Below are 13,182 nucleotides of genomic sequence, written 5' to 3' on the forward strand. Positions count from 1 at the left end.
AAATAAATAAATAAATAAATTTTCATTACCTTAGAATTACTGCTTGGCTGCTGTCTCTTAGGTTCCTGAAACTTCCATCCCATTGCTCTTATAAACAACTAAAGTCTTAGTGCAGAGAAAGGAGGCATCTCTGATTTGGGCAAGGTTCTAAAACACTGTCCAGGTGAGGAAACAAGAATGCCAGGGCCTAGTGTGCTGGGTTGGTTACCTTGATGTTCCCAGCCCTCCTGCCCCGTCGTGTTCCTGTCTTCCAGGTAGGAGGTGACACACCTAACCTCCTCAGAACAGGGTGTTCAACTGATGGCACCATCTACATCAGGGGTCTAGGGTATCTCCTGTGTGTGAGGGGGCACATTACATTCTCCTGGGGGTGGTGGGTGAGGTTTTAGGTTCATTAAAAGAAAGCACGAATTAAAAAAAAAAAAAAGTTTAGGAACACTGATTGACAGCTTCCTTCCTGTCAGCTCTCCTTGTGACGACCACCTCCAAAATCTTCAGGTTCTGTCTGGCCATAAATGTGAGATTCTGGCACCCTTAGCATCATGCTGTGATCACTGGTATGAACTAGTCATCATAACCATCCCACCCCCTGGTCCTCTTCAGGACTTTCCCGTGCAAGATACAGAGGGTCGGCAGAGGAGGAGTCATAGGCCCGGTGCCCCCAAAGACAAGGGGATCTCAGGAAAAGGTTCACCAGTTTATTTCTTAGTGAAATGATTTCCAAGAGCTCAGTGAGCAGCTCGCAGCAGTGGTGGGTAGATAGAGACACGGCTCAATTCGTTTCAACAGCCTGAGTTTGGCTTTGGGAGGACAAGCTGCCAAGGGTCAGGGACTGAGAGAGAAGAGCGAAGCCGGGTCCCTGCAGAAGTGAGGGCGCGGGATGTGGAGTGGGGCTAGAAGGAGTGGACTTCAGAGCCAGATGTCAGAGCTGCAGTCGCCCCCAGGGTAGCGGAGCTCATGGGCCAGGACTGGGCCGAGGGGCTCCTTCCCAAAGTCTACCAGGAAGTTGGGGTTCAACTTCAGCCCTCCCTTTACTGTGTCTACATCGATCTGCAGCATCACAGAGCCTTCCCTGGTAGAAATAGGAGGGAGAAGAAAGAGGTCAGAGGGGGCCCGTCCCCTTCCCCCAAGAATTAGGTAAGTGTGAGGGCAGGGAGAGGGGTTCCTGAGGAGGGCGCAGAGTCTGGAAGTGGAGCCAAGGAGTCTTCAAAAAGCCAAACCCCTCTGGGAGAGGAGGGCTGGGAGGGGAGCCCAGGCTGTCCACTTCTTACCTGATGAGATCAGGGTAAAACTGCTTGTCCCAGGCACTGTACAGCGACGTGGTGAGGTACAGACGCTTCCCATCCAGGCTAAGCTGGATCATCTGAGGGCCTCCGGCCACTTGTTTCCCCTTGGGAAAACCAGGGGTCAGACCCCAGAGTTACATACAGATCCTAGGCGGGAATCAGTGGCACCACCCAAACCCTAAGGACGTGCTCAGCCGCTGCCCAGTCCCCTCCCCCATACTTCTCCAGCGCGGATCTGAGGGGCCCATGAGCAGGCGAAGAGGTCCTCACCTTGACCACCAGGGGCTCTGGCTGGGATTTTAGCTCCTGGTCCTCCAGCACCTGCACAGGGCCTCCCTTAACAATGCTGCCCCCGAGGAAGACCTGGGCAGGGAAGTGCACAGCATAAAGGGGGACAGTGGTGGGAGGTTAGGACATTGCAGGAAGAGAACCTCACTCCCTCACGTTCCCCGCATCTAGCCACGATTCCCCATGGTCCTGGCCTGAACCATCCCTCAGCCCCCATCTTTGCTTTTCCTGCACCTCCCTTATCATGCCCCAGCCAATTCATACCCTCCCTCCACTTCATGCCCAGATGTCTACTTCCCCCCTCCTTCCTCTCCATCCTGCTAGGACCCACCTGTCCCGTGAGGCGGGGCCTCTTTGGGTCAGAGATGTCATACTGCCGCAGATCCCCATGCAGCCAGTTGCTGAAGTAGAGGAAGCGGTCGTCCAGGGACAGCAGAATGTCAGTGATCAGGCCTGGGTGGGGGGGTTGCAGTTCAGAGACACCTTAAGACTCTTGTTCCCCAGCCTGAGAATCAACCTTCCGATTCCCACGCTCCCCTGAGCACTCACCTGGCATTTCAGGCAGCATCCAGCCCTTCACTTTCTTGGGGGGCACCTGGATCACCTTCTCCACTGACCAAGTACCTCCCTGCATTGGGGTCAAGAGGCAGAGAGGTGAGCCTGTTGGAGCTGGGCGATGAGTGTCAGATCTGGGTCTCCCCAGGGCATACTGTCTACAGGGAGAGAGTAGATGCAGGGCCTTCTTGCCACTAGGGTCTAACATGCAAATCCCTTAAGGCAGGGATCATGTCTGCTTCACCACTGTATTCCCAGCACCTAACACAGTGCCTGACTCACTAAATATTTTTTGAATGAATGAATAAATAAATATAGCCAGTTAGGGCTTAGGAGAAATTAGCCTAGGACTGAGAGGAGACAGGCAGGGCAGGTGGCCTTGTTTTTTATTCCTGGGAAATCTGGGTTGGTGGAGCCAGGCAGGCTCACTCCTAGGGAGAAGGGAGCATCATGGCTATGGAAGCTGGGCAGAGTGCTGACAGGACTGCCAGGAGGGGAGGGCCAGAGTGCACGTCACCTCATTCTTATAGAAGCGCTGGATGCTGGAGCTGAGGGCACAGCCCACGAAGCCCTGATCAGCGGCCGGGTTGTGAAGGAAGCGGATCTCCAGGGGGATGAGGCCGTCCTGTAGAGTCAGGGTCTGCACCATCTCATGGCGCTGCCAGTCCCACACATGTAATTGGTTCCCATACAGCCCTGGGGTGGGGATGCAGCCGGAAGATGGAATCAGGATCAGGGCGGGAGGGCATGGGCCAAGGCTGGGGCACAGCACAGGGGAGAAGGTTGAAAAATGGGTTCGAGGGATCAGAAGGACACTTGAGCAAGTCAGAGCACTCAGCACATCCTACATCATCACCCCAAGAGTCTGGGGTCCACGAGAGGGAAGTAAGAGGGCTGGAGAGTAGGGGTTTGGAATAGAGAGCAGGGGTTTGTGTGACCAGGCTCCTGCCAGCCCACAGGTAGTGGGGGATTCTCACCCGCCTCAACATCAGCGGGGTTGAAGCCATCTTGTAAGACCTTGGGAGCTGCCCATTCAGTGCTGACCATGACATTGTGTCGAGGCTGGTACCAGAAGTCATAGCCCATAGGCGCAGCACCTCCAGGCCGCTCCCACGTGCCCTTCACCTCAAACGTCTCTCCATCCAGCAGCACAAAACCCCCTGAGCAGGGAAGGAAGTAGGGTGGTAGGTAGAGTTGGTGGAGGTGCGACCCACACCCAGCCCTCACCCTCAGGCCTGTCCAAGAGGCTCCAAGCCCATTGCCTGGTGCCCCTCCTCCCACTGAGTTTGCCAGATCCTTAAATTCAGGAGCTGAATTTGTACACCTGTCCAAAGGGTCCCACCCAGAGGGCCGGGTGAGAGGTGGGGACTTACTCTGGTGCCGCTACCTCCCATCAAGTTCATCCCTCTCCCAGACCACAGGGTAAATTTTTCCTCCCTTGAGCCAAGATCTTCTGGGACTCTGTACCCTGTGCTTCCTTTGCCTAGCCTCCTACTTTCAGGGTAGGGTTCCTGCCAGAGTCTAGACTCCATTCTGCTCACTCACTCCATTTTTTTTTAGAGAGAAAATTATATTTATTTATAACTCCACATGAATGCCCACTATGTTTTTCCCCAGCTGAATATGTCATGACACCTTGCCACTTCTTTGCAAATGTAAATAGATGTCTACTCCTAAGTGTTCTTAAATCTAGGAATGTCATGCATCCCATCTCCTGGAAAAAGCAGTTAAATAGAGTCTAATGCAGTAAACTTAACTGGATGACCTTAACTGATATTTCACTCCAAGCCTTGGATGGGGTGTTCTGGTGAAATACGTAAGGCTGGGAGAGAAGCAGCACAGCATGGTAATTAGGACATAGATTCTGGAGCCATGTTGCTGGGTTTGAGTTCCAGCTCTGCGACTTAACAGCTGGCTGACTTTGGGTAAATTACTTAGCCAGTCTGTGCCCCAGCTTCCTAATCTGTAACACAGGGATCACAGTAGCATCTATCTCATAGGTTGTGTCTGGCACATAGTAGACATTTTATGTGAAAGCTCTAATCGTACCATAAATGAGAAAGTAGCTGTAACAATTAAGGATCTCAAGGACTGTGAGAATTGCTCATGAATTCACAAAGGCCGATACTAAATGCACATGTTTTCTGGGGCCATGTCTGTACTTGCTCACATTTCCCACGGCAGACAGTTCTGACTATAACTTGTAAGTGAATTCATCATTCAAGGCTCACCTTCATAAAAAGAATTGAAACAACTGAAGTTACTTGACTGTAGTTTAAATATTGGATGAGACCCTGCCCTCTGGTTCTCCCTGGAAGGTCATTCCATCCCTCCCTCAGTTTGGGATCTGCTTCCCTCACAGATGTGCCTACTATGCTGGCAGGTACCTTTGCCATTGCCCTTGGGGTCTCCCAAGGAACTGATCATCACCTCCCCACTGGGCAGGCAGTGGGTGGTGTGGAGGTAGCCCAGGTCACACTTGGCATGGATGTCCTCGGGCTCAACAACCTGGAGAGGGTAAGGAATGGCATCAGAATCTTACAGGGCCAGGAGTCCCCACTCCGCACTCCTCCCCTCCCACACTTATATCTACTGACCCTGCCCTCTTTTCCTCTGAAAAATAGACATAATTTTCCCTGCAGGAATATGGCAAAGACTGAGTCTGCAGAGCAGCAGGGGCGTCACAGAGAATGATAACTCCCCAGCAGAAAACATGGACTTCTCTCACCCTGCCTGTCTTGAGGGCACTCACAGCCCTTTGAGACCATAAGCTCCTCTCAGGCTGGGAGGGATGCCAGTGTCAACTTTGTATCACCAGCGCCCAGCAGTGAGTGCCTGGCACAAAGAAGGCACTCAACAAAGTGCTGAAAGGAAGGATCAGAGGCTCCCGCGTAAGGGAAGCCCTGGGCTCCTAACTGGCTGGGGCAGAAATGGCTCCTTCTCCAGCTCGGAGTGAAAAACGAGAGCCTCCTTCCTCCCCTGTGGTGCCCCTGGGTGATGATGACCCAGCACACCTGGTAACTCTCCTCCAAAGTCTAGCCCCACTCACTGCTGTTGAGCCCCGACCCTGCACAAGAGCTGCAGGGAGCTGCTTTAGGGGCGGCTTCCTTGCCCACAGGCTGCCCTGGGTGGTAGGCACATTAGGGGCCCAGAGCTGGCTAGGGCAGAAGACGTGCCTTGTGCAGCTTCGGAGCACGGGGCTCGGTGCCCACATCCACCACGTAAATTCGGGAGGAGATGAGACTGGGCAGCAGCAGCTTGGTGCGCGACTTGGTGCTGTCCCCGAAGCAGCTGCTGCAGGTGTTCCATCCTGAGTGATGCAGCTCGTCCTTCAGGTGGGGCATGGGCAGCCGGTGGATGACCTAGGATAGGAGACTGGGCAGGGGTGGTGCTCACCCAGACCACGCCTCTGTGCGCTTTCGGAGAAGGGGCCCTCTGGACCCATTTCATCCTGGCAGCACAGCACAGACTTCATTTTCAGCACTGCCCTCGCCCATGGGTGGGGGGTGCCCTTGTGCAGTGAACAGCCTGAACAACCATACCCAGGGAGGGTGAAGAAAGATGGAGTAGGGAAAGGGCACTGCCAGGGCCAGGGCTAGAGGAGGGGTCTGAGGGTCCTCTGGTGCCCAAGCCCCACCTCACCTGGCAATACTGGGGAGACTTGGGGTCAACGTCCACAGTGGCCAGATAATCCGGGGCCTCAGTGTTCGTGTTTCGGTAGATACAGGGCAGGTAGACAATCTCCTCCCTGGGTCCTAGAGGGTAGAAAGCAGGTGGTAGGGTGGGCAGGGTGGGGACGAGGGCCGGGGCAAGGCAGGGTGTGTGTCAGCAGTGGAATCGGTAGCAGGCACTGGCTTGCCTACTCCTGGGGGTGTTAGCTCTCAGTCTTCTCACACTTACCTTTCATGGCCTCCAGAGGTGAAGGGTAGCCAGGTCCACACTTCCCACATTTCGTAGCTGTGGAAACAATGGGGCATGCTGGCTGCACCACGCTCTGGAGGATGAGAGCCTTCTTCACAGGCTGCAACCCGAGCCCCCCAAACCCCCGGCCCACCACTGGCCAAGGCAGAGGCACTGTCTCAGGTCTCCTCCAGACCCTCAAAACCCTGATGAGTATGTGGGTATGGCAGGAAGAGCTGCGGAGCTATGACCTAAAGGTGCACAGGCCCTTGAGCAGGACCCAGGGGAGGCAGGAGAAGGGTGAGTGCAGGGGAGGCGGTATGGTGCAGTGGTTATGACATTGACTTGGGCCCCAATCCCAGCTGGTCACTGACTAGCCATGGGAGCTTAGGCAAATCACTTAACCTCCCTGGCCTCAGTTTCCACATCATCTGTGAAAAGAGGGTAGTAAGAATACCACAATGGGCTTTTATGAGAAATAAACAAGAAGCTGCAGTCAAGTGTGCAGCTTTGTACTTGCCTGGTAGGAGCCCGTAAACGCTGGCTGTTCTTGAGGAACAGCCATCAGGGAGTGACGGTGGTGCCTGTTCAGCTCCTTTCACTGAAAGGTATCTAAACCAGGAGCTGGAACACTTCCTGCTTCCCTCCCCTCTGGGTCCTGACCCCAGGCTGCTGCCAGAGCCTGGGTTATATAACCAAGGGTCTGGTAAGGAATAGGAGGCTGAAGTTCAAGGCTGCAGGACTGATACTAACTGAATGTCCTTAGACCAGTTTCTACCCCTGGGTGGGCCCCATCCACTTCCATTATCTGTAAAGCAAGTTGTTTGGCCCAACCCTGGAAAGCTCAGAGGCCCACCCACCAGAGCTGTAGGAAGTGGCCCTCCTTGTCCCCTGAAGTCTGGCAAGAGAAGCCATGTGGATATACGGGACCAAAGTCAGTCGCTGAGAAGGAGGGCTGCCACCAGGCATTAAGCATCAGGATTTGGGGCCTAACCAGGAGGAAAGGCTGAGGAATAAACAGAAGGAGCTGTAGGCCGAAAGAAATCCTGGAGTGGAGTTCACAGGACTTGACACTGCCTCCCTGCCTGGTCCCATGGCCAGTCCGGCTACTGCCCCAGAATCGAGCCTCCACTGGTGTCTGGGCTCAGACCCTCAGCCAGGGAGCCAGGTCCCCCTACTTGCAGCAGCCAAGTGACTTAGGAGGCTGAGAGGAAGCAACAGCATTTTAGAGTCCAGAAGCGTGGTGTCAAGGTCCAGGTGTGACATCTACTCTCTCCACTTTCTCCCCTTTGTTCACCTAAAAGGGGTAATATCTTACCTTCTTCTCTAAGTGGCTATGAAGGCCAAATAAGACAAAGTATTCCGAAGTACTTTTATTAAGTGAGAGATGTTGTATAAATATGGGTAGCGCTGTGCCAGAAATCCCAGGCAGTGCCTGGTGCCCAGAGAGAGGGCTGGGGCTGGGATGGGACACGGTGAGGTCCAGTCCGAGGGAATTAAGGAGACTTGTTCTGCTATACAACCAAGCTGTGTCAGGTTTTGGCACAGGAGGTGAGGCGGAGGGGAAGGAGATTCAAAACTCCAGGACATCAAGACAGAGATGCAAAATCTGCAAAACCAGAGACTGAGAGAGAAGTAAAGGTATGAAAGAGGTGTGTGAAGGAGGTACTGCCTCTCAGCACCATCTCCCCATCCCAGACCCTAACTGCCACATCCCGCACAGCATTTCTGAGAGTCAGGGTCAGGCCCTGCATGCCACTCAGGCCCCACTGAGCATCAGTCCTCTTTCTGGGGGAACATTCCTCCTGTCTTAAGCATCTCAAGCAAGATCTCTGAACACCTTTGGGTTTGAGATGAACCCAGGGAAAGCTCATTGGGTTTTCCCAAGGCCAGGCTGGTTTGTTGGGCATTCTGCCAGAAAAGAGCCAGATCCACAGGGGGCAAGGACCTCAGTACTCCCAGCCAGACGCAGACTCTTCCTCAGCCTGACATCCAGGAGTCCATGGATGGGGGAGTAGGAGGACTTGGCAGACTGAGAGGGTGGGAGGCACTGAAACAGCCCCTCTCCCACCCCGAGAGAGGGGTCTCCCTGATTTCCCTCCCAAAGTGATTGGTGGGGCAGGGTAGCTAAAGAGCAACCTGGCCACAAAGGCCTGGGTTCCCTACTCCCTGCAATAAGAAGTTGGCTTAGGGCTGAAATCAGGGTTGTCTGTCTCCTATGGTAACAGACAGAGACATAGAGCTCCTCCTAAGTACCCCTACCCTTATTTTCTCAGCTGCAGAAAGGCTCCCTGGCCGCAAGCTGCAGCTGGAGAGCGGAGGTGGCGGGGAGCCCAAAGTCACCCTTCCCAGCAGTCCCTCTGCCTTCCTTCCCAGACGCCTCCAGTACTTCGGCTAAGCTGGGAAATGCGGGGGTGGAGGTGGGGCGGGGCCTGTGGAGCGGAGCCTGGCGCTCCCTCCCCTAACCAGCACTCCCTCCAGGTTTTCTGTCACTTACTGCGGGGCGGGCCATTGGTGGTCAGCGGACGGTTGTCAGAAGCCCCTCTCCTTACCCATGCTGCTTGGTGGTGCGCTTTGCTCCCGACGGGTCTGCCAGGAGTGGGCAGAGACGGAGGGCCGTGCTGGTGTCCGAGGCAGGCTGTGCGGGGAAGGGGCAAAGAGACGGAATTTATACCACCAACTGGGGGTGGGCGGGACAGTGGGAGGGCCCGGCCGCCGCCCAGAGTGGATGACGGATAGCTCCTGGGCAGGGCGCTCTCAAACGGCCTGGGCGGCTGTGTTTGAGTTACTGGCTGAGTGCTTGTATGTGTGTACAAGTGTGTGCGCGCAGGAGCCTGTGCATGTGCAGATATATGCTGTGCCTGCACACGTTTCTCTTTAGTGGAGTGGGTGCCTGGGCATGTGCGTTTGTGTGTGCTTGCTCCTGTGTACCTGGGTGTTTCCTATGTGTGTACTTTTATGCATGTGCCTGCATGAGTGTGTATCTGTGTCTGTGTGCCTGTGTGAGGGTGCTTGTGTGTAAAAACCTGTGCTTGTGTATGTATGTGTGCCTGTGCACGTCGGTGCTTGCCTGCCAGAATATTTATGCCTGTGAGGGCATGTGCATGCATGCCTGTGTGTGTGTGTGTGTGTGTTTGCGTGAGTGTGTATGTGCCAAGTTCCTGGGTCTCTAGATGCTCATCTCTGTACTTGGACCTGTCTCTTGGCATTTAGGGGCACCGAGGACTGGAGGCCCATTTGCTCCTGCATCCGCAGCCAGGGTCAGCCCTCTCCTAAGACTGCCTTCTTATTCCAGACAACCATGTTCCCCAAGGACTACTCACCCATGTCTTCCTGCCACAGCTTCCCTGACAGGAGCCAGGGCAGGGTCGTGTGTCCAGGTTCCACTTTCTCCAGACCCATCCTCTTGAGCTTTGAAGAGGAAGGAAAGTTGGCAGTGCCATTATTACCCTCTACTACCCTTATAAACCTCAGCAGGTGAAAGTGGAGTGCCTCCCCCTCTTCTCCCAGCCTGGTGCCTCAATAGCTCCCCAGGGCAGCATAGCAGGGCCCAAGGGTAGCCCAGCCTGATGCCACTGTCCCTAGCTGACCCTGACAAGCCATAAAACTCAGGTTCTCCATCTATCCAGGAAAGAGTCCTCCACCTGGAGGATTCCATGACTGCTGAGCCTGCTCATATAGTGTTCCAGCCCCTCAGGCAAATGACAACTACTTGCTGAAGAGCTGAGGCAGGGTTGAGGCCTGATCCCTTTAACTTTCTCTGGGGCTGCCCTCATCCAGGGAGCGAGGGTTTAGAGAGCTGGACAAGGGGACCCACACAAATTGCTCTCCATCTTGAAGCCGAGGGTCCCCTCTTTCCTCAAAGTTGGCCACTTGACCAGGGTAACCCCTGCCCCACTCTTCTAGGAGCCTGCTGGCTCTGGTCCACAGAAGCCACTTTCATCTCCTTGGATGAAAGCTCTGGGGTGAAGTTTTTATTGGATAGTGAAAGGAACAAACTTTGGGCTTGAGATTGCCAGTAGAAAAGAGCCACAAGGTTTCCAAACCAGAGTGGAGGGAAGGAGAGCAAACCTGGGCTTCAGTGTGATGGGTTTCTGTCCTCCTGGTTCCCATGGATGAGGGATCATTTGCCCACAAACGTAGATGCCCTGTGGCTGCTCAGGGTAGGGGTCCTCCCTTATCCCCTCATCCCCCGTGTCACTCAACCCCTCTTGGCTCTTTCCTACTTCTATACCCTCGCCATTGTACTGTCAACCAGGCAGCTATCAAAGTGAGCCTCATGGGTGCAGCTGCCCCACAGGGGTGGCCCCTGAGGGCTGCTTCTTTGCCTTTGCCAGCTTCCTGCCTCCTAGCTGTCTCCAATCACCCTACCTAATCCCTCTGGCCCTCCTCCTGAGGTCTCCATCACCTACCTCCTCTCTACTCTTCTGCTTTTTGGCTTCAGGTAGCCCAACATGCAAGATCTGAAAGAAAGAAACCCCATCCCCACCCTCTTCTCAAAAGTTCTTAAGTCCAAAGAAGTTGTTATTTCAGAGCTGTTCCAGACTCTGTCACTGACTGCAAGTTCTTTCATGCCCTGTGGCTCTGATCTGGCAGGTCTCTGCGGCTCCTCTTTGGCACCCCTAACCTCCTGCTGTGGCTTTCTTCCAGAATTCTTACTCCAGAGCCTGCAGGGTGCTTGGGGAAAGCCGTCCCAATCCAGGCTGCAGGTGGAGGGAATCCAGGGTCAGTGTTCAGGCTGATAACTGAGAAGCGCCCATGGTATACTTGCTTCTTTTGACATGAACAGGGCTTGGGCTTCCACCGTGAATGGCACCCCCATCAGCATGGGTCTCCCGAGCATCCCTAATGCTGCTTCTCAGGAATTTCAGGGCTGCCCTTTCCTAGCCAGAGGCCAACTAGAGTTGGGCGAGTTGGACTTCAGCTCAGATCTGCTAACCAGGGAGGCCCGGCACAGCGCCCCGACGCCGGGCACCCCCCAGCCTGAAGCAAGGTGCTTGGGAAGGCTGGCGGGGTGGGTGTGGCCAACGTTCCTTCTGTTCCTTTCAAGCCCTAGAGAAGTACAGTATTAGAGGCGATAGGTCATAGGTTATCGGGTTGACAGTTGGACAGCCAGGCGATTATGTAACCACTGCCTGAACTTTGGCTGGGCCTCCACAAACAGGAAGTGGGTTCTCATGGCCACGGTGGGTCCTGGAGCCTCAGCTGCACAGGGAGGGCGCAGGGCGCTTATGGTTCCCCCCCATTTCTTCCACCCTCAGCCTCTTTAAACAGGCCCTGAGATCACTGATGGGGAAATGGGGAAGTGAGGGAAGAAGGACTAAACCCAGCGAAGGGAAAGTAGAGGAGATGATGAAGTCAGAGTCTCTAAGAATAACATGATGTGTTAAAAAAAAAAAAAGAGAGGGAAAGAAAAAAAAAACTTGGTGCTCTTCATCTCTAGCAAAACAAAAATGACAAGGAAGCAGTCAAAGTCCGCCCCAGAGTGGTAATGGGGAGAAAGGAAAATTAACTTGTGAAACCATCTCCTGTGCACTAGGCCTTGCCTGCAGCACCCAGTTTAACCCTTGACACCACCCAGTCTTGTAAGTAAAGCACCCTCCTTTCACTCACGAAGAAACTGAGGCTCAGAGAGGGCCAACGCTTCTGACAGAAGGCAGAGCAGGATTTCCACCCAGATCCGCCTGACTCTGGAGCTCAGTTTTTCTAATCAGTCCTTGGCGTTTTTGTGTTTTGTTTTGCTTTGTTTGGTTTCAGGAGGAGGAGGGTGGGGAGCAGAAGACCCAGAAGGACTGTGGAAAGCTGTGATGCTTTGTTTCTTGGAAACCTCAGAACAGAAAGACTTTTTCTCTGAAAGGGGGAGAGGAGTGAGGAAGCACATGTCTACAGCTTGGAGCTGTGCGGTCTTGGTAGGGGGAGTGGTGGAGACCCCCCTGTGCTCTGGGAAAGACTGGGAGCATATACATCTAAGTACCAGCCGTGGTTACCTCTGGAGAGACGCAATGGAAGGAAGGTGATAATTTTCCATTATTTCTTTATATACTTCTGGATTTTAAAAGGTAAAAAGCATGGAGAATTAATTCCCTGGTGGTCCAGTGGTTAGGACTCTGCACTTTCACTGCAGTGGCCCGGGTTCAAGCCCTGGTCAGGGAACTAAGATCCCACAAGTTGTGTGGCACGGCCAAAAAAAAAAAAAAAAAAAAGCATATATTACTCTGTAACCAAACCCCAAATAAAGGTATTAAAACAAAACAAAACATATATATATTGGGGGGGGGAAGAAAGAAAGAAAGAAAGGAAGGAAGGAAAGAAGGAAGGAAGGAAGGGAGGAAGGAAGAGAGGAAGAAAAGAAAAGCAGGATGGAATATCAGTGCAGTGCAGTCAGGGCCACAGTGGGAGCCCATGCTAGGGAGAAGGACAGGCCCTGGGCCCTTCAGCCAGCAGCTGTCCCACCAACCTCTCTGCCCTCTCCTTTGAAGACACACATGTGCATGGTCCTTCATTCATTCAATCTCCACAAACATTTCTGGAGCCCTGTTTTGGTAGACAAAATGGTGAACAAGACAAAGTTTCTGCCATCAAAGAGATGACATTCTAAGGGAGACAGCCAATAATCAAGTAAATGTATAAATAAATAAGATCATTTCATATAAGTGCTAGGAAGGAAGGAAGATAATGTAAGGGTGACTGAGAGTACAACATTCGAAAGGGTTGTCTGGTATATACAGGTACAGGTTTGTGTGCAAACAAACAGCATAAACAAACTAAGAACCCAGGAACACACAAACGTACACAAAAATGCCTGTAGCGCATAAGGTAGCAGACTGCTGAGACCTGAAGCAGAACTGGCTGGACAAGTTGAAGTTTTGGCCTGCTTAGGATTTCTGAGCCCTGGCCTGCTCATTTCTCCTTGTTTTAATAGACCAACTCCATGCTCTCAGAGGAAGAGAGTAGTGTTTACAAGTTACCAGGCGTGACTGGTGCCAGGCTGGGCACTGCACTCTAGCAAATGGCTCAGGCACGGCCCACAGCACACCTGGAGAGGCAAGTAGCTTTTTTCTTCATCTCACCTTAAGGAAACAAAGTTTTACTAATTCATCCAGCTGCCCACGCTCATCTCACAGCACCTCCCCATCTCTGAACAACGCTGAAT

At 53.3% G+C, this 13,182-nt stretch overlaps 1 protein-coding gene across 2 annotated transcripts in view; it reads right to left on the reverse strand.

Annotated features, from left to right (window-relative positions):
• Positions 1 to 678: 678 nt before the first annotated feature.
• Positions 679 to 13,182, reverse strand: part of SELENBP1 (selenium binding protein 1) — a 54,127-nt gene continuing 41,623 nt past the window's right edge. The window contains exons 2-14 of one of the 2 annotated variants that reach the window (XM_082614369.1): positions 9,353 to 9,440; positions 8,582 to 8,667; positions 6,030 to 6,086; positions 5,772 to 5,884; positions 5,306 to 5,491; positions 4,517 to 4,637; positions 3,107 to 3,289; positions 2,647 to 2,825; positions 2,124 to 2,202; positions 1,906 to 2,027; positions 1,557 to 1,649; positions 1,272 to 1,390; positions 679 to 1,072 (exon numbers count right to left, since the gene is read on the reverse strand). In XM_082614369.1, the coding sequence (XP_082470495.1) occupies positions 910 to 1,072; positions 1,272 to 1,390; positions 1,557 to 1,649; positions 1,906 to 2,027; positions 2,124 to 2,202; positions 2,647 to 2,825; positions 3,107 to 3,289; positions 4,517 to 4,637; positions 5,306 to 5,491; positions 5,772 to 5,884; positions 6,030 to 6,086; positions 8,582 to 8,667; positions 9,353 to 9,440 (1,589 nt within the window). In that variant the 3' untranslated portion in view covers positions 679 to 909. Of the gene's footprint in view, positions 1,073 to 1,271; positions 1,391 to 1,556; positions 1,650 to 1,905; positions 2,028 to 2,123; positions 2,203 to 2,646; positions 2,826 to 3,106; positions 3,290 to 4,516; positions 4,638 to 5,305; positions 5,492 to 5,771; positions 5,885 to 6,029; positions 6,087 to 8,526; positions 8,668 to 9,352; positions 9,441 to 13,182 lie in introns of both variants that reach the window. The other variant, XM_082614370.1, reaches the window with a different exon arrangement.

This window comes from Mesoplodon mirus (genome assembly GCF_964341445.2).
Source record: "Mesoplodon mirus genome assembly, chromosome: 3".
Taxonomy (NCBI): domain Eukaryota; kingdom Metazoa; phylum Chordata; class Mammalia; order Artiodactyla; family Ziphiidae; genus Mesoplodon; species Mesoplodon mirus.